Below are 22,056 nucleotides of genomic sequence, written 5' to 3' on the forward strand. Positions count from 1 at the left end.
ATGCAAATATAGGTAGTAATTACTACAAAAGCCTCTTACTCTACGTTCAATACGTTAAATTAATGATATGCCTCCGATCGAATCGTTCATTTTTTCCTATTTAAATATACGCATTTAAATTAGAATTGCTTCTAGTGTTCGACAGTCGATTAATTTTTATCCACAAAGTTTCCGATTTATTTAAAAAACGTTGGTAAAAAGAATATCATTTTAACTTATTTAATTGTGTTTTTTACCCAACCAAGCATTTATTTGAATAAAGTGGTATTTATTTAAATAACCAATAGTTAAATAAAAACTGTTAAATGTTTAAATAATCGAAAGTGAACAAGCCTATTTTTTAAATAAAACAAACAGACTTTAGAGTTGATAAGATTTGTAAATATCATTTGAAACTAATAATTTTCACGCTTTTTTTAAGTCAAGCAATTACATTTTTAAAAATGAAAGAAGTTAAACAATATAAAAATTTGTAAATATTGTAAATATTTTTAGGTAATAAAGAAATTAAGAAATGTTTTAATTAAAATATCTTTCATTTTCTACTACATTTTTAAAAATGAAAGAAGTTTAACAATATAATTATTCTAATATAATTTCAAAATCAGGTATTATTTAAAGTACAAATGCATAATTTAGTGAAGCAATTCTTATTTAAATACTTTTATTTAATTAATTTGTGTATCTGAAATGTATTTATTGAAAAATAAGTGGGTTTTACTATTTATCACGGTTTTATATATATATATATATATATATATATATATATATATATATATATGGAATTGTTACAAAAGGTTCTTTTAAACGTAACTTAGTACATTAATTTATTTTGGAAGTTCAAAACGTATTAAGAGCCCTTCAGAGTACTATAAAAGGATTTCATTTACAAACTAAATTAATATTTTTTCAAACTTTCAATTCGTTATAATTCGAATTTAAATGAAAACATCATGGATTATAGGTGCGTAATCTACTATTAGACCGAACGGATTAAAAATACTTAAAGTAAGTGGTTTTACTGATAATCTAAAGCAATTTAACTTTAAAGGGTATCTTAGATTATTGTTTTTAATATTATTCAAATTCAAAACGTATAAAGAGTCCTTCAAAGTAATTTAAAAGAATTTTATTTACGAACTAAATCCATATTTTAGAAGTTAGATTGTATGAAATACTTACTAATACTTGAAAAATGGACTTTAGAGTTGATAAGATTTGTAAATATCATTTGAAACTAATAATTTTCACGCTTTATTTAAGTCAAGCAATTACATTTTTAAAAATGAAAGAAGTTAAACAATATAAAAATTTGTAAATATTGTAAATATTTTTAGGTAATAAAGAAATTAAGAAATGTTTTAATTAAAATATCTTTCATTTTCTACTACATTTTTAAAAATGAAAGAAGTTTAACAATATAATTACTCTAATATAATTTCAAAATCAGGTATTATTTAAAGTACAAATACATAATTTAGTGAAGCAATTCTTATTTAAATACTTTTATTTAATTAATTTGTGTATCTGAAATGTATTAATTGAAAAATAAGTGGGTTTTACTATTTATCACGGTTTTTTATATATATATATATATATATATATATATATTGGAATTGTTACAAAAGGTTCTTTTAAACGTAACTTAGTACATTAATTTATTTTGGAAGTTCAAAACGTATTAAGAGCCCTTCAGAGTACTATAAAAGGATTTCATTTACAAACTAAATTAATATTTTCTTCAAACTTTCAATTCGTTATAATTTGAATTTAAATGAAAACATCATGGATTATAGGCGCGTAATCTACTATTAGACCGAACTAATTAAAAAAATACTTAAAGTAAGTGGTTTTACAATATTTACAAATTTTTATATTGTTTAACTTCTTTCATTTTTAAAAATGTAATTGCTTGACTTAAATAAAGCGTGAAAATTATTAGTTTCAAATGATATTTACAAATCTTATCAACTCTAAAGTCCATTATTCAGGTATTAGTAAGTATTTCATACAAACTAACTTCTAAAATATGGATTTAGTTCGTAAATAAAATTCTTTTAAATTACTTTGCTCTTTATACGTTTTGAATTTGAATAATATTAAAAACAATAATCTAAGATACCCTTTAAAGTTAAATTCCTTTAGTTTATCAGTAAAACCACTTACTTTAAGTATTTTTAATCCGTTCGGTCTAATAGTAGATTACGCACCTATAATCCATGATGTTTTTATTTAAATTCGAATTATAACGAATTGAAAGTTTGAAAAAATATTAATTTAGTTTGTAAATGAAATCCTTTTATAGTACTCTGAAGGGCTCTTAATACGTTTTGAACTTCCAAAATAAATTAATGTACTAAGTTACGTTTAAAAGAACCTTTTGTAACAATTCCAATATATATATATATATATATATATATATATATATATATATATATATATATATATAAAACCGTGATAAATAGTAAAACCCACTTATTTTTCAATTTAATACATTTCAGAAACACAAATTAATTAAATAAAAGTATTTAAATAAGAATTGCTTCACTAAATTATGTATTTGTACTTTAAATAATACCTGATTTTGAAATTATATTAGAATAATTATATTGTTAAACTTCTTTCATTTTTAAAAATGTAGTAGAAAATGAAAGATATTTTAATTAAAACATTTCTTAATTTCTTTATTACCTAAAAATATTTACAATATTTACAAATTTTTATATTGTTTAACTTCTTTCATTTTTAAAAATGTAATTGCTTGACTTAAATAAAGCGTGAAAATTATTAGTTTCAAATGATATTTACAAATCTTATCAACTCTAAAGTCCATTTTTCAGGTATTAGTAAGTATTTCATACAAACTAACTTCTAAAATATGGATTTAGTTCGTAAATAAAATTCTTTTAAATTACTTTGAAGGACTCTTTATACGTTTTGAATTTGAATAATATTAAAAACAATAATCTAAGATACCCTTTAAAGTTAAATTGCTTTAGTTTATCAGTAAAACCACTTACTTTAAGTATTTTTAATCCGTTCGGTCTAATAGTAGATTACGCACCTATAATCCATGATGTTTTCATTTAAATTCGAATTATAACGAATTGAAAGTTTGAAGAAAATATTAATTTAGTTTGTAAATGAAATCCTTTTATAGTACTCTGAAGGGCTCTTAATACGTTTTGAACTTCCAAAATAAATTAATGTACTAAGTTACGTTTAAAAGAACCTTTTGTAACAATTCCAATATATATATATATATATAAAAAACCGTGATAAATAGTAAAACCCACTTATTTTTCAATAAATACATTTCAGATACACAAATTAATTAAATAAAAGTATTTAAATAAGAATTGCTTCACTAAATTATGCATTTGTACTTTAAATAATACCTGATTTTGAAATTATATTAGAATAATTATATTGTTAAACTTCTTTCATTTTTAAAAATGTAGTAGAAAATGAAAGATATTTTAATTAAAACATTTCTTAATTTCTTTATTACCTAAAAATATTTACAATATTTACAAATTTTTATATTGTTTAACTTCTTTCATTTTTAAATAAAGCGTGAAAATTATTAGTTTCAAATGATATTTACAAATCTTATCAACTCTAAAGTCTGTTTGTTTTATTTAAAAAATAGGCTTGTTCACTTTCGATTATTTAAACATTCAACAATTTTTATTTAACTATTGGTTATTTAAATAAATACCACTTTTATTCAAATAAATGCTTGGTTGGGTAAAAAACACAATTAAATAAGTTAAAATGATATTCTTTTTACCAACGTTTTTTAAATAAATCGGAAAATTTGTGGATAAAAATTAATCGACTGTCGAACACTAGAAGCAATTCTAATTTAAATGCGTATATTTAAATAGGAAAAAATGAACGATTCGATCGGAGGCATATCATTAATTTAACGTATTGAACGTAGAGTAAGAGGCTTTTGTAGTAATTACTACCTATATTTGCATTTCCGAAATCTATTTTAACATATTGAACGCCAAGAAAAGAGGCTTTTGTAGTATTTACTACCTATATTTGCATTTCAGAAATCTATTTTACATATTGAACGCCAAGAAAAGAGGCTTTTGTAGTATTTACTACCTATATTTACATATTGGAATGTAATTTAACGTATTGAAGGTAGAGTATAGAGATTTTGTAGTATTTACTACCTACATTTGCATTTCAGAAATCTATTTTAACATATTGAACGCCAAGAAAAGAGGCTTTTGTAGTATTTTTCCTCCTATATTTACATATTGGAATGTAATTTAACGTATTGAAGGTAAAGTATAGAGATTTTGTAGTATTTTACTACCTATATTGACATTTCGGAAGTATATTTTAACGTGTTGAATGTAGAGTATAGAGAGTGTTGTAGTATTTTTCTTCCTACGTGACTACACCGGAAACGTCTCTGTGTTATTCGCTTTAGTAATCAAGCCGACTCTGAACATATGTTTTACTCTTTATTCTACGAGGTTTAAACATACACCATTTCAGTACATTCTTAACTTATTCCATACGCTATTTAAAACACATGCGATAAAGATAACGAGGAAACAAGTTAACTCTGAACATATATGTTATGCTCTATACGTGAAGGATGTTGTAAGCTTAAATTCATAATGGTTAATGTGTAGTATTTTTCTACCTTTTTACATTTTATAGTATTTCTTTATCTATATTTGTGTATCGGAAATGTATTTTAACGTATCGAACGTAGAGTAAATTTTTTTTTATATATTTTCTTTATATATTTGCGTATCAGAGTTGTGTGTGTTGTCGTATTAAAAGAAGAAAAAGGAACTTTTCATAGTGTTATTCTACCTATTTACATATCGGAAATGTATTTATATTTTACCGTATTTAAAATATAGGTAATTGTTTTTATTGGCTTGACTTAAATAAAGCGTGAAAGTTATTAGTTTCAAAATGATATTTACAAATCTTATCCACACAAATTTAATTTAATTTTAATTTTAGTGTTTTATAGTATCTTTCTGACTATATTTGTGTATAAGAATTATATTTTACCGTATTTAAATAGTAATAAAAGCGAATTGAAAGTTTGAAGAAAATATGAATTAAGTTCGTAAATAAAATCCTTTTATAGTACTTTGAAGGACTCTTAATACGTTTTCAACTTGAATAAAATTAAAAACAATAATCTAAGATACCCTTTAAAGTTAAATTCCTTTAGAGTTTATCAGTAAAACCACTTTAAGTATTTTTTCAATCCTTATACCTATATTTACATATTGGAATTGTTACAAAAGGTTCTTTTAAACGTAACTTAGTACACTAATTAAGTATTTTTAATTCACCGTAATTAAAATATAGGTTAGTGGTTTTTATCTTATTTTATACCTACGGAAGCGATAAATAAATTAAAGCAATAAATTTTTGGAGTTTGGAGATGGGTGGAAAAAAAAATAAGGCTCTTCGTTTTTCCAACTGCTTTTCTGATGTACCCAAAAATGGACCAAAATAGAACAAAAGTACCCTTAAAACGACCAAAGTCACCATTTTCGGCCCTATGTACCCCATTTCGGACCAAAAGTACCCCAAACTGGACCTATTAGCTTTATTGTAATGTTAAACTCCCATAGAGATTCCCCTAAAAGAAAAAAACTTGCGGTCCAATTTTGGGTACATGAATTATTTCGGAGAGGGAATCCATGTTTTAAATTCAAATTAACCGCGCGCCCGGGCAATCCGCGCCTCCCAGGTAATCCACGCCTCCCAGGTAATCCACGCACGCGCGCGCTATCTTCCTGCCTAGGTTATTAATCATACAACTTACATAATTTCCACTTATTTCGTACGATAAAACGCGATCGAGATATTCGTTTTAAGAAATACTCGTGAGATTGGTTCAACTGTCAAGCATACTACAATGATATTAAAATGAAGTTTAAAAATATTTCCATTCTACTTTAACAACGAATATTCCATGACGTCAAAACACTCTTAAATTCAAATTAACCGCGTCCCCCGGGGTAATCTGCGCACGCGTCGCCTAGGTTATCAATTTTTACATCATTTCAACTTATTCCGTACGATAAAACTTGATAAGATATACGTTCAAGTATCTTTCGAGATAAGCGTAGATAAATGAACAAGTTGGCCTGGACACAATATGTTGATATACGAAAAAACAAATCGTCGCGAAAAATACCCTAAATACATTGACTTTTCGACGAGTTTACCCTCATTTCACCCCTTAAATCCCGGACCCCGATCCCGAACCTGACCCCGACCCCGGGACTGGCGCCAGACCCTCACTTTCCTTCTACTGCCCCCAGGCACTGTAGCAGAGTCGTCCCTAAATTGGTTTAGAAGATTAGTGCGCATAGTCTCTATTCCCCGACCCTGTTTTGGTCCTTGGTCCGATGGTCCTTACCCTTTTTATCTTTTGAGGAATTGTCATAAGCCGCCCGTTCCCAAATGTTAGTCCCATAAAGTTTCTTAGTTTCATTATTCATTTCGAACTCTTATTCCAAGAATTAAGAATTGCCATAAAACCAGTAATGTGTGCATCGGTATCGACGCTTTCATGTTAAAGTATTTCTTTGTTATATTACTTTTAAAAAATGAATGTGTCAAAATTAAAGAGTTTATTTATTTATATTTATGGTCTCTGACCTTGGATCTTGCGCGAGGTGTGCGGGCCTTACCGACTTCCAGCGAAAGTGTCCCGACCTCTGACCCTGGGGGTAATCAAGACTAAGTGCCCCGTTGGTCATTAGACTTGGCACATCCCACCTCGGCCTATTGGGCAATTCAAATATGGATGCCAAGAGGTTATTGGGTCCCAAAGACACTATATCCGACCCGAATTAAATAGGTCACGGCCCCCTTTTAAATTAAAACCAGAAATCAGTGATTTAGAGAAACAGAACGAAAACTAGAAGTGTTCACCGGTGCTTCTCGGTAGCGGTTCCTCGACTTCAACTCTAACTATGTGCGGTCCGCGATAACCGGAGCCAGCGATCCTCCATCTCGACAGACTACCTCGTTGGACACTGCCATTATTTTCACTTGAGTATAATTTTAACTCATAATGGCGATACGTCGCTACTTCCGCGTTCACCACAAACTATGGTTAGCGGTGTGTAATCGGGTTATAAGCCGATTATACGGCTCCCAAAAACTATCAATAGCCTTCGGTTGTAGAACATTGTTAGTGTTGTTTTAATAATTATTCTAGTTTAGTATTTTGGTCAAGTTACCATTTTTCATATGCCTCTGACATTAACCCTAAGGGTTAATTTGTTATGTGTTTGAGTGTATAACCTTTTCACGGCCTTGGCGCCATTTCTTGTTTTGTTTAATCAAATTAAATCTTACATATGGCAATTCTCAATGAATAGTTTTATTTCCTTCGTAGTTAAGCCGAAACACATCCCTAAGATTTTTGAGCCAAGTAAAAGTTATTATCTCGTTAACCCCAATAGTGTCAGTTATGCAAGTACCCGGAGCAACAATAAATTGTAAATGGGATAAAAATCCTGTTACATCCGGTAGACGTAAGGATTTCCGCACAAACCACGCGTTTATAGCGATGGCGCAACCGGGTTTTTCTTACGATGATTCAAAGACGGTTTGATTTTTTTAACATGAAATACCTACTTGTAAGATAAAGAAGGGTGAAGATTAGAACCCTAATTAAAAACTCATTTAATTCGCAGGTAGTTCGAACGTGCAAAATAAATGCATACAACCTTGAACAATTTGTACCTTGAACTACAGCTCAACATCAGCGAAATGTATATGCAAGATAAACGAGGAAGATTGTTTGGTGCATTTTGAACTTGTGCATATTAAACGTCGAAAAAATTAGAAAATGAAATTGACTTTTACACAATAAAATCTTCTATCATCAGGTAAGCTCAATGGCGTAAACAGGATTACCACGAATCCAGGATTTTGATGCGAAATGAGCACACAATTGTATAATCAAATAAGGAAGTTATATTTCGGGGGCACATGCCCCTTGCCTTCCCTGGCTACGCCCTGGGGTAAGCTAACACCCTGGGCACTCCGCCAGCACAACTATTGCCATTCAAAAAGAGCGAAGAGAGGAGTGCCAATAATACCGTTCAAAAAAAGAGTGAAAGAGAGGAGCACTGATTTAACCACTCAAAAAGGAGTGAAAAGAGAGGAGTGCCAATTTTACAGCTCAAAAAAGAGCGCCGATTTTACCATTCAAAAAAGAGCGAAAAGAGAGGAGCGCCTATTTCACTGTTCAGAAAGGAGTGAAAAGAGAGGAGCGCCGATTTTAACGCTCAAAAATGCGTGAGCGTGAGCGCTGAGTGGCTCTTTGACGAAAATGCCCAACACTGTTTCCAGTGGCATTAAACTTTTTATATTGGAGCCTTTCGAATTAGATTTTGTTCATTATAGGCAAGAAACTCACTTCATTGAATGATACCAGTGGCGGATACATATGGGGGGCGCGGGGGGAACCCCCAGCCCTCTCCTTGACGAGAGCAGTTAAGCATTAAGCGCGGTGACTTGATGCCCCCCTTAAGTTTTTTATGTATCCGCCACTGATTGATATAAGGAACTTAAGAGAGTAACGTATAAAAAACAACAACATAAATTTTATAACTTTATTATCTCAGACAAATAATTTCAAATAATTCTTTGATTTTCTCTTTGAAACATTTAAAGGATGCAGTAAATATCGTCATATTTCTGAAAACATATTATGCTTATTTGTAAAATGTCATTAATTTCGAATAAAATAAAATCGCTCGATCTCGACTTAAAAGATCTCTAACTGTTTTTGAGGTAAGTGGCTTATTTAATATTAGGAAAGAGTAGCACACTTCCTAGGGCATCGTCCCATTTGATAGACTTCCAAATGATCGACAAGGGGTCCTTTTGATCCAGGGGCTAACCACTCTTAGAAAGTCTGTACACCGGGTTACGCTTAGATTAGAACTGCCAAAGGCAGGGACTTCGAAGATAACGCGTCATCCCATTAGTACAGTCAAAGGTACGGCTCTGTTTACCGATTACGCGGAGTGATCAGCCCCTCGCTTTTGATCGAAGAAGTGGTTTCAGTTTATCGATCCCCCAAATGTGACAGCATTGTTTTTTATAAGGTTATAAGTTATAGGTTCTAGGGTGCGACTGTTTTGTGTTAAAATTAAAAGTTAGAATCTTTAAATGTTTATTTTGAAAATAATAGAGCTCTGCTCAATATTGGTTTGTTTTGGTTTTAGATAATTAAAATAATAAACACTAAAAGAAAAATAAAAACCGCAATTTTTCAATAATTTGGGATTTAAATATAAACATTTCGATCATGTGGTATCTGATTTGCGGTTTGTCAATCAAATGCACGTAGATAAAATAACCATGGTCGGTCACTTTGAATTCGATCAAATGTAGCAAAATCGTCCCGTAGTGGGGAACCGTTTAGTGAAACGTTTTCTTGGCAAACATCTTATACTCCAATTAAAGAAATGACGTTTTTGTATAAGATTGACACCTCTAGTTCTTGGGTTTGGAAGCTTCGAGTGAAGAGGAAATTTGCAGTAGCGGGTGGGAAGTAGGGAAAACTACTACTTGTTTTATTTTTCATAATTTTCGTGACCATTTTCTGAATTTCTCACAATGTGAGAATGAAAATTAGTAAAAGGGGTTTTTGAATGAAAATGCGCCGAATCTCTACGGAACGGAGGTTTCTCCTTTTTGACCCTTAAAATAATTTATTAAATTATAATTAAGGGTCAAAAAGGAGAAACCCCTTTGACTAATAAGAGCGTCGTGGTACTGGCATTAGAAAATAAAACATAATAGCGATCGAACTTCGTTTCAATAAATGTTTAATCGAGTTAGTAGCTATGTATTCACCAGCGTAACAATCATTGTATAGAAAACAACAGCTTCTTTCCGATAGAATTAGATGATGTTGGAAATTGAAACTTACTATAACAAAACAAAATGTCATCGTCCCATTCGCCATTTTCTTGGCACCACACTTTTTTGGAATAATATCTGTCACCCTTATATCTATGATTGCACGTCGTTTTACAGCAATACGTAGCCTGAAAATTAGAATTTGGATCGCAGTAGGTAGTTGAACTCACAGAATCTTGGATTGCACTACAATCGTAAAATCCTAGATGAAATATAAATATATCCAATCTATAAAAGTTAACAATATGAATATGTGCTGACTATGACTGTGGACCAAAATAAACTGATCCGCTCCAGAATTATTCGAAACAAATAAGTCCGAAACAAAATTTGGTCTCTTCCATTTCAAAGGGGTCAAAGCCGTAGCCAAGGCCAAGAAGCCAGTCCGTGTATAAAACGAAACTGAAGATTGAAAAACTAAATATTTTCTAAATCCGCGTAAAGTGGGACTCAGGGGAAAAACCACCGGCGAAAACGCCTCTTTCATCTATCAAACCAACTGGTGGGACAGACGGGAAATGTGGTTCAAATAGCTCTTTCAAACCGCGTGGCAAAAGAGCTAGTGATGACGATTAGTGCAGTGTACGCAAATACAGCTGTTACCAAGAAACTCTGGAACATGGTCCTCATCGACCCCACGCTAGGGTGATATTTGTATAGGGCGTATATGCTACCAAAAACTTTTCCGAAGCACCTCTTAAATTATCTGAAAATCCCCGGCTAAATAAATTCCAAATGTTTGGAAATACACTACTCATCAGGGCTTATGACTTAAGTTCCCAAAACGTGAAAAACTTTAATTATAGAATAGTTCCTAAACTGTCTTGATATTCAGCGAGTTATATTGTAGTGCAATATTTTTGCAGGGCTTTCAAATTTTCCTTAACTTTCAGACGCTTCTCAAAATACATGATTCCATTTGTGAAATGTGTGCTAACTTGAATAGTATATAGCTTTCGCTACAATACTTAGCATGCAATGATTTAAATTATAACTTGTTGAAGCAGCAGCCGTGTTTAGCACTAGACCAAAAAGGTTACATTCAACTTTTAAGATAAAGTCAATATGAACTATTTTCCCTCGAATATTTTACATATTTAAGCGTGGGAAATGTTAAAATGGGTTGCATAACTTTATTGATGCAGTTATGCCATTAACAAGTTTAGTTAATTCAAAGAAAAAAAAATTATTATAACACCGTAACACATTGTTCAGTTATCTATTTTGGAAGCTGTTGGACACGCGTAAGGCTAACGAGTTGTGTACGCCCTTAGCTTATGTCACCTTTTCGACAAAAAACGTTTCCTTTATTTATAATATTGGAAAAAAAACCTAATATACTTATTTTATACTAAATAATAATTATTTTTTATCCGTTTTGTTAAATAATTATTTGATAAGGGTGCGTTTGTATTATATAAAACCTCTACGGTTAAAAAATGCGAATTTTTCTTTATATTTTCCCATCAATTGCTTTTGCCTTCCACCTACCAATGAAAATATTTCAAATCTTAATTATTTAAAGAGTTCCATTAATTAAAAGAAACACTGAATATTTCATAAATTAAATAATTTTTAACCAAAATGATTAACCGATCAATTTGGAACTCTGTGTAGGCTAAGGCGTGTGTTACTTTTGTTCTGAAACAGAGTTACGTGTTTTTAAATTTTATATTTTTATGATAATGGAAAGCTATGGGGTATCATTGATTTATTTTTGATTATTGAGTTTTCGTACTAATTAACAAAACTTAAAAAATTTACATTTTGTATAACAATTTTTATCAGGTATTATTAAGATCAATAAATTCGAAACACCGTGTAGATATACTCGTCGCAATGAATAAAAAATACGGGTAAAAAAATGAACAATTATTCACTGTGGGACATTTAAATCGTTTTAAATTCAACAGTCAGTTTATAATAATCAGTTAGGCTAATACCCAAAGCACCACCTTAGGCCTTAGTCATCAAGCGACTTTTGAAGCCTTTAATTCAGGTCACAGGGTTACACTGCGTAGGAGGGTGGGGGCAAGCCCTGCATGCCACGCGATCGAGCCAACAGCTCCCTACACTAACTATTACCGTTAACCCCAACAAGTTTTTACGGAAGGGGAAACCGACGATCTCGGGGGAAAATCACTTAAACCAGTGGGGAGAGAACTTGCAAACTCCGCAGAAGGAGTTGTTCCGAGTTTTCACCCAGTGCCACAAGCTGGGATAGAAACCGGCTACTCTTGCTGTTAGGCGAAAGTGCTAACCACTCCGCCACTCCACTTATTTCAATGTCATATGGAGAGAAGTTTATAAGATTATTAAAACCTTCACTATTCAAAAAATAAAAATACGTACTATGACAGTAAGGTATTTTTCCAGACCAATCACCTTTCATCTGACATTTCCGATGAACTGACTTGCCAACCACTCTTTTACCGATTTTTAAAGAATAGCCTCCGGGACAAGAAAATGTGCAATCCCAAGGTTCGTATGGTTTTCTAGAAGTGCATCCATCTTTTCTTGGATAACTTTCTTTCAGTGGGCAATCGTAGTTCTCTAAAAGAAATATATCTTAGACTAAGCTTATGTATTCCTGTTACTTAAATTATTACGTAACTAAATGTTTTAACTAAATATATATAACAAACAAACTAATTAAAGGCCCACCCAAAGTACTAAGCCACTTTTAACTTGAGAAGTATTTACTTTTGCATTTTAATGGTTTTGTTGACCATTTTCTACCATAGATACAATTAATTCTAATTTCCCCTTTAGTAACATTATATCCATAATTGCAGCTGTATTTGCAGTGCCAAGCTTTAATCTTTGATTTTCCATAACACTTTTCGTTTCTTCCTTCCATGTAACGTTTAGGTCGACAGGCGAATGGGTCTGGAATTGAAGCAAAATTGGTAAATTGCTACGTTTATAATATAAAAGTTGTATAAATAAAAACAAATTCCAATATCTTTAAAAGATTTTTAGTAATAGCAGAACTAGCAATTTATTTTAATTCCAAATACAAAACATATAAAAGTGCGAAATATGAACGTTTGTTTGCAGACTAAGCCATATTTTCATAATTTTAAAAATATATTACACTTTTAAGTTAATATATTATTTAGAAATATATGAGTAAATTTGACAATTTTATCGGTTGGCTTTATATTGAGCTATAATTAATTTAGTTTAAGTATTAGTAAATTGTGTGCCTTACACCTAAAATAACTTCAGCAAAGAGATGAAAATATTATACTAGACTTGTGGAAGGATAATTTGGAAAACTCAACCTCGACTCAGTCTCATTAAAAAAAACCAAACTTTTTCGGCACAGATCTTATATTAGGCTAATATTTTAAATTTTAACTCAGGCTCAATTGCTTATTTGTGTATTTGGTAGACTGCGCTCAAGTTTATGAAATACGGAAAAATAAAAAGGTTTCGCCTCGGACTCATTGTTTTTCACTAAGTTTTAAAGACTTGGTAACAAATTAAAATTTTCTCAATCTTTGCTCTTAATACTCAAAAGTTTAAGGGAAAGAAATTCCAACAAGCGTTGTTAAAGTTTCCATAAGAAAATAAAAATAAGTTTGAGCGTTAAGTCTGAGTGGAAGATATTGAGGTTTAAAATTATAGGCACCCAACATACCACAAAATATTTTGGGCTAAACATTTGTTTAGGCTTTATAGCGCGTGTTGCTCTAGTGGGACAAACTAGCCTCGTCACTTAACAAAATAGCTCCCGGAAAAAACGGGATTCTGGCCATATTGGATTTCAAACCAATTTCAATAGAAACTATTTTGGTATTATTCTGGTATTGGATATTATAGATTTCATCATCATGTATTTAGATCATTTCGGGGTGTGCTCATAGTTAACGCATCACCCTAAACGCTCCTACCCACCTTAAATCAACAATGGTAACGCTATTGGAGAAATATCCTCTGGCATTTTAACGTGGTCTGTGGTTCATCGACGATGGCGCTCCATAACATTTAATCCTTGATTTAATCCTTAATCTGGACGCAAAGCATCCGTTCAGGTAAATTTCTTCAATACGAAGTTAAAAGTTAAGACTAACTAACGGAATGTTTTATGGTTTTATTGATTTTTAAAGCATTCCGTATAGTTCGTCTGAACTTGTAACTTCGCCTTGAAGGTCTATAGGCCAAAGTACCGCGTATCGGTTAAATTATAAAACAAAGTATATTAGTTTTACCTCTTTGACCGTGTTCATTGTTATCTTTAGACCAACGGGGGTTCTCGTTTTCTGCTTTGCGTTTGTTGAGGTTAAATGAAAAACTTTTTAAGGTAGAAAGTCTATAAGTTTTTACGGTCAGGAAATATAACTACGTAAATAAACCATTGGGTCTGCTAATTTTAGTGTTCAGTTAATTTTGGATGCATAGTCATTCGACATCTATTACTCTTTGGGATCCATAAAACAAATCCTGTTATTTGGGGCACACTTTTTGTTACACCCTGAATATTGGCACGCGCAAAGAAAATAACGAAAGTTAAAGAACTTGCTTTTAAAACCAAACGTTTTCTTATATCCTATTGACGGCTACTAAGATACATCTCTATACATGTCGTTACCAATTATAAGTTTTTGAATTATTGGATATTTTCTACTTTCGAGAAACATGAAAATAAATACTAACCATAGGGTTGGGATATGAAACCTTAAGAGCCACATGTTCGTATTATATTATTAAATTAAAAGGTCTCTGTTCATGGCATATATTCCGGGTTTTGTTTTAGCAAAAAATATATATAGGGTGAGTGAGGGTAAGAATGGACACTTTTTGTGAAATTCCATTTAAAAACACAAATTAAGAGTAGACCATTTTAAAACAATTTGAAATACAAATAATGAATGTTCATTTTTAATTTACTCTGGTTTTCGGCATTTATATTTGTGAATTTTTAATACAATACTTATTTTAAGATATGAAGGGAGTAAGTCAAACATTGGACAAAATTGTTTTGAATTGGACTGGGGGGTGCTAACTAAAGACAACAAGGTTTAAAATTAGACACCAATTCGCTAACTTTAGACACTATTAGGAAAACTATGGACAGGAAGGTATATTTTTGGACAATTTCGTCTATCATTGGACATTTTAAAAAAAACATATAACTTAGTGGAAAATTTTGAAAAAAGATTTTTTTAAGATGAAGTCTAATTATATGGTAAATATGTTTTAAGAAGTAATTTAAGGCAAATAAATAATATGGAAACAAATATTTTTATAGGGTAGATATTGTAATATTACAATATTAATATGTAAAGATATTAATATATTACATATTATACTTCTGGTATGCAGTTATCACAGAAATAGTTTACAGTATCTTTGGAAATTTCTTGTTCGGGGTTTTTTGTAAATTTGTAAATTTTGAAGATTTCTTAAATTTACCGTAGAAATTTATTAATTTTTTCTAGATTTGCTAAAATTTCCATTCAAATTTACAAATTTTTGCAAGATTTCATAAAAATTTGCGGAAAACCATCAAATTTTATAAGATTTATTAATTTTGAGAAATTTGTCGGAACCGATAAAAAATTTAAAATTTGCCAAAACATTTGAGAAAATTGAAAAGATTTTCTAAAATTTAATCAGTAATTTGAAATTTGGAAATTTTCAAATTACTGGCGTGTACGAAATTTGAAAGAGTGTCGGACCCCTCGACTCTCCTTCACTAACAATGTAAGCGAGACAGCCTCATAGAGGGAACTAGCTACGTGTTTCGTTGAGCTCCAAACTCACAGCCGTACGCAGTCAGCCGTCTGCTTTCCCGGGAAATTTGAAAATTAAAACTTGTTTTTAAAGTTTCCTTTCAAGCAAAGACCTTAAACTGAATCCTACCTCGTTTAAAATTGAAGACAATCGACATGTGATTGATCACAAGGTAGGCTGTCCAATCTTAAACTTTGCACTAGTTAATTTAAATGCTTATAAAAAAGGCAAAACCTTTATTATATTATAAATTTCGTGTACTAGAAAAACGCGAAATTGCTTAAAATAATACTTAAATAATTTATTTTTATCTCACCATTTCATGTTTGCATGCTATATCTTATTTCCTAAGCCACAAAACGAAATTTCCAATGAAATTCCAAGAAATTTTTTTCGATAATTTTAGTTGTTTTATTTTAAGACTTGCTGTATAAATTGCCGCGGTGTAAATATTTAGTAATAAATTGCATGTTTTAGGGTATGATTAAGGCTTCAAAATGAGACCAATTTTGCGCTTTGGCATCAAAGAATAAATTTAAAAAAAATATTTTTCAAAGGTGTTCAAACTTCGCCATGTCCATTCTTACACTCACTCACCATATTTCAAAATTTGATCACAGTTGGTAACGTGTCGATGTTAAGTCAGTCCAGCGAATAAGAACGATTGTCAGATATAATATAAACAGCGATCTTAATACATTGGCTGTTTATTTTCATTTCATGTCCGTTTAAACGCGCCTGGTTTATTTATTTGAAATAGTTAATTGCAGAATTAATTTCGTCGAGATGATTGTTAAAATAAAATAATAATAATATTAATCAGCTAGGCTTAATACCCAAGGCACGACCTTAAGCCTAAGTCGTCAAGTGAATTTCCTAATGCGTAGGAGGCTGGTGGCAAGCCCTTCATGCCACGCGAGCCAACAGCTCCCTACACTAACTTTTATCTTTAACCGAAACAATTGTTTATGGAAAAGGAAACCAAATAGCTCGGGGAAAACCCCTTTAATGATCCTCATACACGAAGAATAATCATACCGGCCAGGTATTTCAAAGGTTTTCTTCAAGTTACGACATGATTGTAGGGCACGCCGGTTACGTTTTTCCTGGAGCCCCGTCTTTAAAAGGGAAAATTCGAACATGATAGCCGCTGCTAGTCTCAAGCAATAAAACCGTTAAAAAATATAAAAACCTGAGTTTCTGTTGATCCATTTGGATGGCTCGTTTGGAGATTAAGAAAAGCGGTCTAAACGTCTTAACAACGTAGGGAGTATCTTCTGGCTCACGAAATAAAATTATTTTTAACTGAATAAGCGTGCTTTTATTTGGACGGATTATTTGAACAAATTGGTTTTTTTCTAAACCGTGATTCGGGATGAGCAAATTTTTTAATAAATATTAACAAAACGTTATTTGTATTTCAGAAAGCATTTAATAAACATGTTTTCTCTTCGAGAACAACGGTTTAGCGGAACGTCTTCACATTTCAAATTCTCTCATATTAGGTTTTAGCTATGAAAGGCTTAGGCGCGTTTTTTATGTGAAAATGGTGTAGAATCATAAACAGATCAAAATAATCGAGACCGACAAATGGTCTAAAACGATTACGTGAATCTCAACATAAGCGTTCTACTTATTTCAACAATTATCTAATCCCATTATTCCAAAGAAAACCTTTTTCAAGCGCCTGTAGAAAATAGTTTAGACGTGCCAGCGGGTCTTGGAATGTCATCAGAAGTTTATTTTATAGATATCTTTGACCTGGCTCAAAATACTTTTATTTGGCAGATAGTTAGTTATAAAATCTTTAAACTTACCAGTCATGTTGCATTTCGAATTATTGAGCATCCAATTCCCAGTCTCTAAGTTGCATTCAGCAAATTTGCCGCCTTCCAAATGAAATCCTTTTTTGCATTCAAGCTCAAAAATATTTTTAAATCGTTTGGCGACACGAGCAATATAAAAGAAGTGCAAATAATTCAATGATGTATTTTCACGATATGAACTAAACCTAATTTCGTCCGCCCAAAAACGAGAATCCTTCTTTAGTATTCCAAATGCAAAAATCTGCAACCTCCTATCCCAAAACGTGCATTTTTCTTTGGGATGAACTGAAAATCATTGTTAAAATATAATTATTAAATCTTTTAGTTACCATTAATAGCTTTATTCTTGAGGGAACAACTTACTCTAAATGGTGTCTCAGGGCGATTGCAAAAGGCATTTTTCTCAAAAACTATTAAATCGAGAGTTCGAATTTTTAAGGTGATATATTTTGGCAGGGAAACATATTATTTTTTAACTGATAGGTGTCAGACAAAACGTTTCAATGACAAAGTTGTAAAGATTATTCTTAAACCCAAAAATCAAATTTGTTCATCGGTAAAGGTAAATTTTAACCAAGATATTACGTCATGTACTAAAACATGGTGCCACTACCTAAAATAGCCTTTGCGAAGTCATTTTTTCTACAGCAATGTTCTACCCTACGGCATTTTTGTAATGTAATAACGAAAATAGTATCCGAAACTTTGTAATTATTTATGTGTTACCTAATATTTTGTTTCTTATTCGTCTGTCAAAATTTAACTTTAATTATGTTTTTCCCCTTTTCAATGTTCTTGTTCATTGGACTTAGCTGTAAATGAAGTTCAAAAGCGTTAAAAGGTCCAGAGCAAATACCTCTCTGGGGGAGTTCTGAAACATCAAAACACTGTTGCTGTGCTGGAACTGTATCGTGTTTAAATAAATGGAAGTTCATCTTACATGTTCGCTACTAGGTTTTGTAAAATTTCTGTCCATTAGGACGAGATGGGTAAAACATTTTCTTAAAAGACGATTTTTGACCACAACTCCCCAGACGTTTAAACTAAATTGTTCTTGGTGGTGATGAGGAAATCCTCAGTAAGGATGAAACAACTTTACATGTGTTGGTTCTGGTAGTAAAAACAACCATTTTATAAGAAAGAACGTTCAGGAGCCAGTTGCAAAATATATATCTTCCAGGCGTATCCCTAGCATGCAGTGCTTGATGGAACGGATGCAAGAGGTGGTGGTCAAGATCTCTCCAGACAACCCCCTGACATCCCTCAGTCATGACTAGCGATTCTGACGGGTTTTTTTTGCAAGTAGGAAAGTAGCATGCTGATGGGATGATAATCCGGTCCTCGGATGTTTGGAACCTCGTATGGACATTACCCTACATTTCAAAGTCCCAAACAACTCCGAGGAGAATGTGTTGATTAGGTCTATTATAAGGATAGCACTTTTTAAACAAATGACTATTATCATTACGATTTCAATCACCAAGAAATAACTCTAGCATAAACATACGCCGCGCCGTTCCAAAAATAACGAGGAATACTTCACTGAAATTTAAAACTTGTCCAATGATCATTTAAAAAAAACACCCTGGCCGAACCCCCTGAGACACCCGGTATATTTTTGGTACTTGCAATGGATATTATAATGAAAAATTAATTGGTATAGGCCTAATATAAAATCTTAAATCGACTTAAAGGTTGAGTGTGAATAAAAATTAACTGCTAACTATGTTTTAATTCGACCGATGAAAGGTTGGTACATGATGGAAATTTGTTTATGGTTTTAAGCACGTTTTTGTTTGCATTTTAAGTAAACTGGCGAGTGACAACGTTTTAGAAAGAATACGAAAAAATATAATAATTTAACGGTGAGAGCAAAGCTGGATATTTTAACCCAGCACCAGAATTAATATCCGCACAACACTTCGAGGGTTTTGTACGAATAAAGACCCCTTAACCTTAAAAAAATTACTCTAACCTAGTTAATGGTTGACACAATCATCTCCATTATAAAATCAAATTTGAAACGACAAATTAAGTTTTGTCTAACACCTTAAAGGATATAAGTTACGTAAGTGTCGGATATTTGATAGGTGCTTTGTGGACAGATTATCAATTTAGATGTAGCAAAGTTGGCACAATCTGTGTTTTTCTGTTCATAAAAAAATTTCCAGCTCAAATAGTCTATAACCGTTGAAAATTACTTTTGAACCTCGTTGTCGTCTTTTAGCAACCGCGTATCGGTCAAATTAATATGGTATTGGTCCCTTTTTACAGTTAGGATAATTGTATATGTGTAATAGGCTGTGTATCATGAAAGTGTAAAATTATGTTAATAACGGCTACGTCTTTAAGATCCCCAAACATTTTGGGTGCTGCGGTCAAAGAATTTGTTTTCCTAACAAAGCGAAACCTATGCTGTTACGGACGCTCTCCGTCGAGTCCCCAATTGTGCGCATATTCTTGTTGCATTAGCCGGAGGTGTTAATTAGGCCGGTTTTATTTTAACTGTTATAACACTAGTCCTTAGGTATAATATCAGAACATAAGTGTTTCGATTCTAAAATTAGACTGTTTAAATTTAATGAAATATAGAATTTATAGCCTTATGTCGAACCATTACTATTAGACTGTTAAATCTGTACAATACAAATGTTGGTTTTAATAACAGACTATTACTATCTCATATTAGAACAATTTTAAATTTTACTTTTTCTGTATATAAGGTTAAGTGCTCAATATCAGATTAAACGTCCAAAACCAGAACATTAAGGGTTTATCAGGTTTTTGACGGATCTAATCTAGAGATTTATCATAAATAATACTTACAAATGTCACGACATCCACACATGAATCCAGAGTCAGATACTTCGCAGATTTTCTCTTCTAAATGTTTACATTTCATGTTTTTAGAGCATCGTTCCATTTCTTCTCTGGGACAATCAACTGTTTCAAAATAAATAATTTTTTCACCTTTTTTGTTTGGTTATTACGAATATTAAACTGCATTCCATGCTTAGTATTTATAATGAACGTTTCATGCCAAATTGTTTCTACTTACCATGCACGCATTTGGGTATGTCTTCAGACCAATCGCCTCCTTTGGTACAATACATTGTTTGCACTCCTTCAAGTACGAAATGGTGGTCGCAAGTAAAATTGCACTCCTTCGTATAATATAATTAATCGTACAGTTCACACTTCACTTTTCCATTATCCAATTCCGGAGGCTCACATAGGTCTTTAGCCAGAAAGAAGAAATATTGCGTTAATAGACAGTATTCTTTTGCTAGGGTGTAATCATCATTTGACATTCAGGTTACATAGAACCCGTAGCGGCAAAAGTGACAAGCTGTTGAACAGATGGATTTACGTCTACTAAGCAGACACTTTGTGATTCATATCAGCAAATCATTTAAGAATAGAGAAATCGATCAATTTGAGTTTCTAGTGTTGGCCGCTGATTGAGCTTGTATCAAGTGATTAGGCTCATTAAGTCATGTATGTAGAAAAATAATACTTCAGCATTAATACATAAACTGTAGAAAAGTAGTCTTTCTTTGGTATATGATATTTTGAAATACTCAAAATGCTTTTATTCCATAATATTTTTTAGAGTTAAGTCAATCGAGTACATATCCAATTCCATACAAACCTTTTATAGGAAAGTAACCGATTTTTTAATGATCTTTTCACCGTTTACGTATGTCAAAGATTATGGCGAAGAAAAATGAGTACGAAAGCTATAACTCTGATAACGAAGATTACGGATATAAGGTTTATAACGAATAATGGATCGATAACGTTACGATTACATCGATATTTAGCCAATTCCACTGTTTGCAGAACGATTAAGAAATTATAACAGCGGTTACGGCGATAAAGTAAATTTAATCGTGATGATGAGTTGATTTCCGCAATAACGAAACAATTACAGTAATTACCGAAGGATTACAACAACCAAGAACGATTAAAAAAAATATTACGGAAAAGCTTTGTCAATAACTTAATGATTTAAAAGTGATTATTTGCTCAAAACTTATACCAGAGATCCTATACAGCGGCGCTTAGGGAGATATGAAACTATACTCCAGAGCAATGGTTAAAACGTGTGCCGTGTCTACCCCGTTTTCTCCCTTTGCTACGCCAGCGCCTCAGTGGGATGGAGTAAAGGAATTGTTTTACAAAAATTATTACGTGTTTCTGGTTAGTTTTACACCATTCCGCTAGAAGGCACCACTACATGGGTGTACGGTCTCCCGAAATACTTGCATATCTCCCTTAGCATAGCTATATAAGATAACTGACTAAATCACTAAACAACAATGAAAACAAGGGTGTTATCGTTAATCATTAAGTGACTGATTACGGACAATGTTGAGGCCTTCACCCTGAACTTTCGTTAACTAAAAAGAGTCGGAATTCAGTTTTGTTATTTCTATCTGCCCCGCCGCCCTTTCGGTGATTCCTTATCGCTCAGCCCCCATTCTATTACGTTTCGAGCATCTTGTTCCACATATATCAGCTGTGTCACCAA

At 31.9% G+C, this 22,056-nt stretch overlaps 1 protein-coding gene across 1 annotated transcript; it reads right to left on the minus strand.

Annotated features, from left to right (window-relative positions):
- Positions 1-8,622: 8,622 nt before the first annotated feature.
- On the minus strand, positions 8,623-20,736 carry LOC149945642 (E-selectin-like). Its single transcript, XM_090175254.1, has 7 exons — positions 20,581-20,736; positions 20,349-20,465; positions 17,514-17,807; positions 12,658-12,843; positions 12,307-12,507; positions 9,965-10,156; positions 8,623-8,721 (listed from the first exon to the last, which is right to left on the minus strand). The coding sequence occupies exons 1-7, from the start codon at positions 20,633-20,635 to the stop codon at positions 8,714-8,716; spliced, it is 1,053 nt and encodes a 350-aa protein (XP_090031380.1). The 5' UTR covers positions 20,636-20,736; the 3' UTR covers positions 8,623-8,713.
- Between the last annotated feature and the right edge of the window lie 1,320 nt (positions 20,737-22,056).

This window comes from Leiobunum rupestre, chromosome 5, assembly GCF_980474605.1.
Source record: "Leiobunum rupestre chromosome 5, qqLeiRupe1.1.hap1, whole genome shotgun sequence".
Taxonomy (NCBI): Eukaryota; Metazoa; Arthropoda; class Arachnida; order Opiliones; family Sclerosomatidae; genus Leiobunum; species Leiobunum rupestre.

Excerpts from the sequence above, each read along its gene's own strand:
- LOC149945642 (XM_090175254.1), bottom strand. The coding sequence starts at position 20,635 with ATGTATTGTACCAAAGGAGGCGATTGGTCTGAAGACATACCCAAATGC. Across the intron at positions 12,508-12,657 it reads AAAACCATTAAAATGCAAAA|AGAACTACGATTGCCCACTG; the intron begins GTAAATACTTCT and ends TATTTCTTTTAG. Across the intron at positions 10,157-12,306 it reads AAAAATACCTTACTGTCATA|GATTTTACGATTGTAGTGCA; the intron begins GTACGTATTTTT and ends TATTTCATCTAG.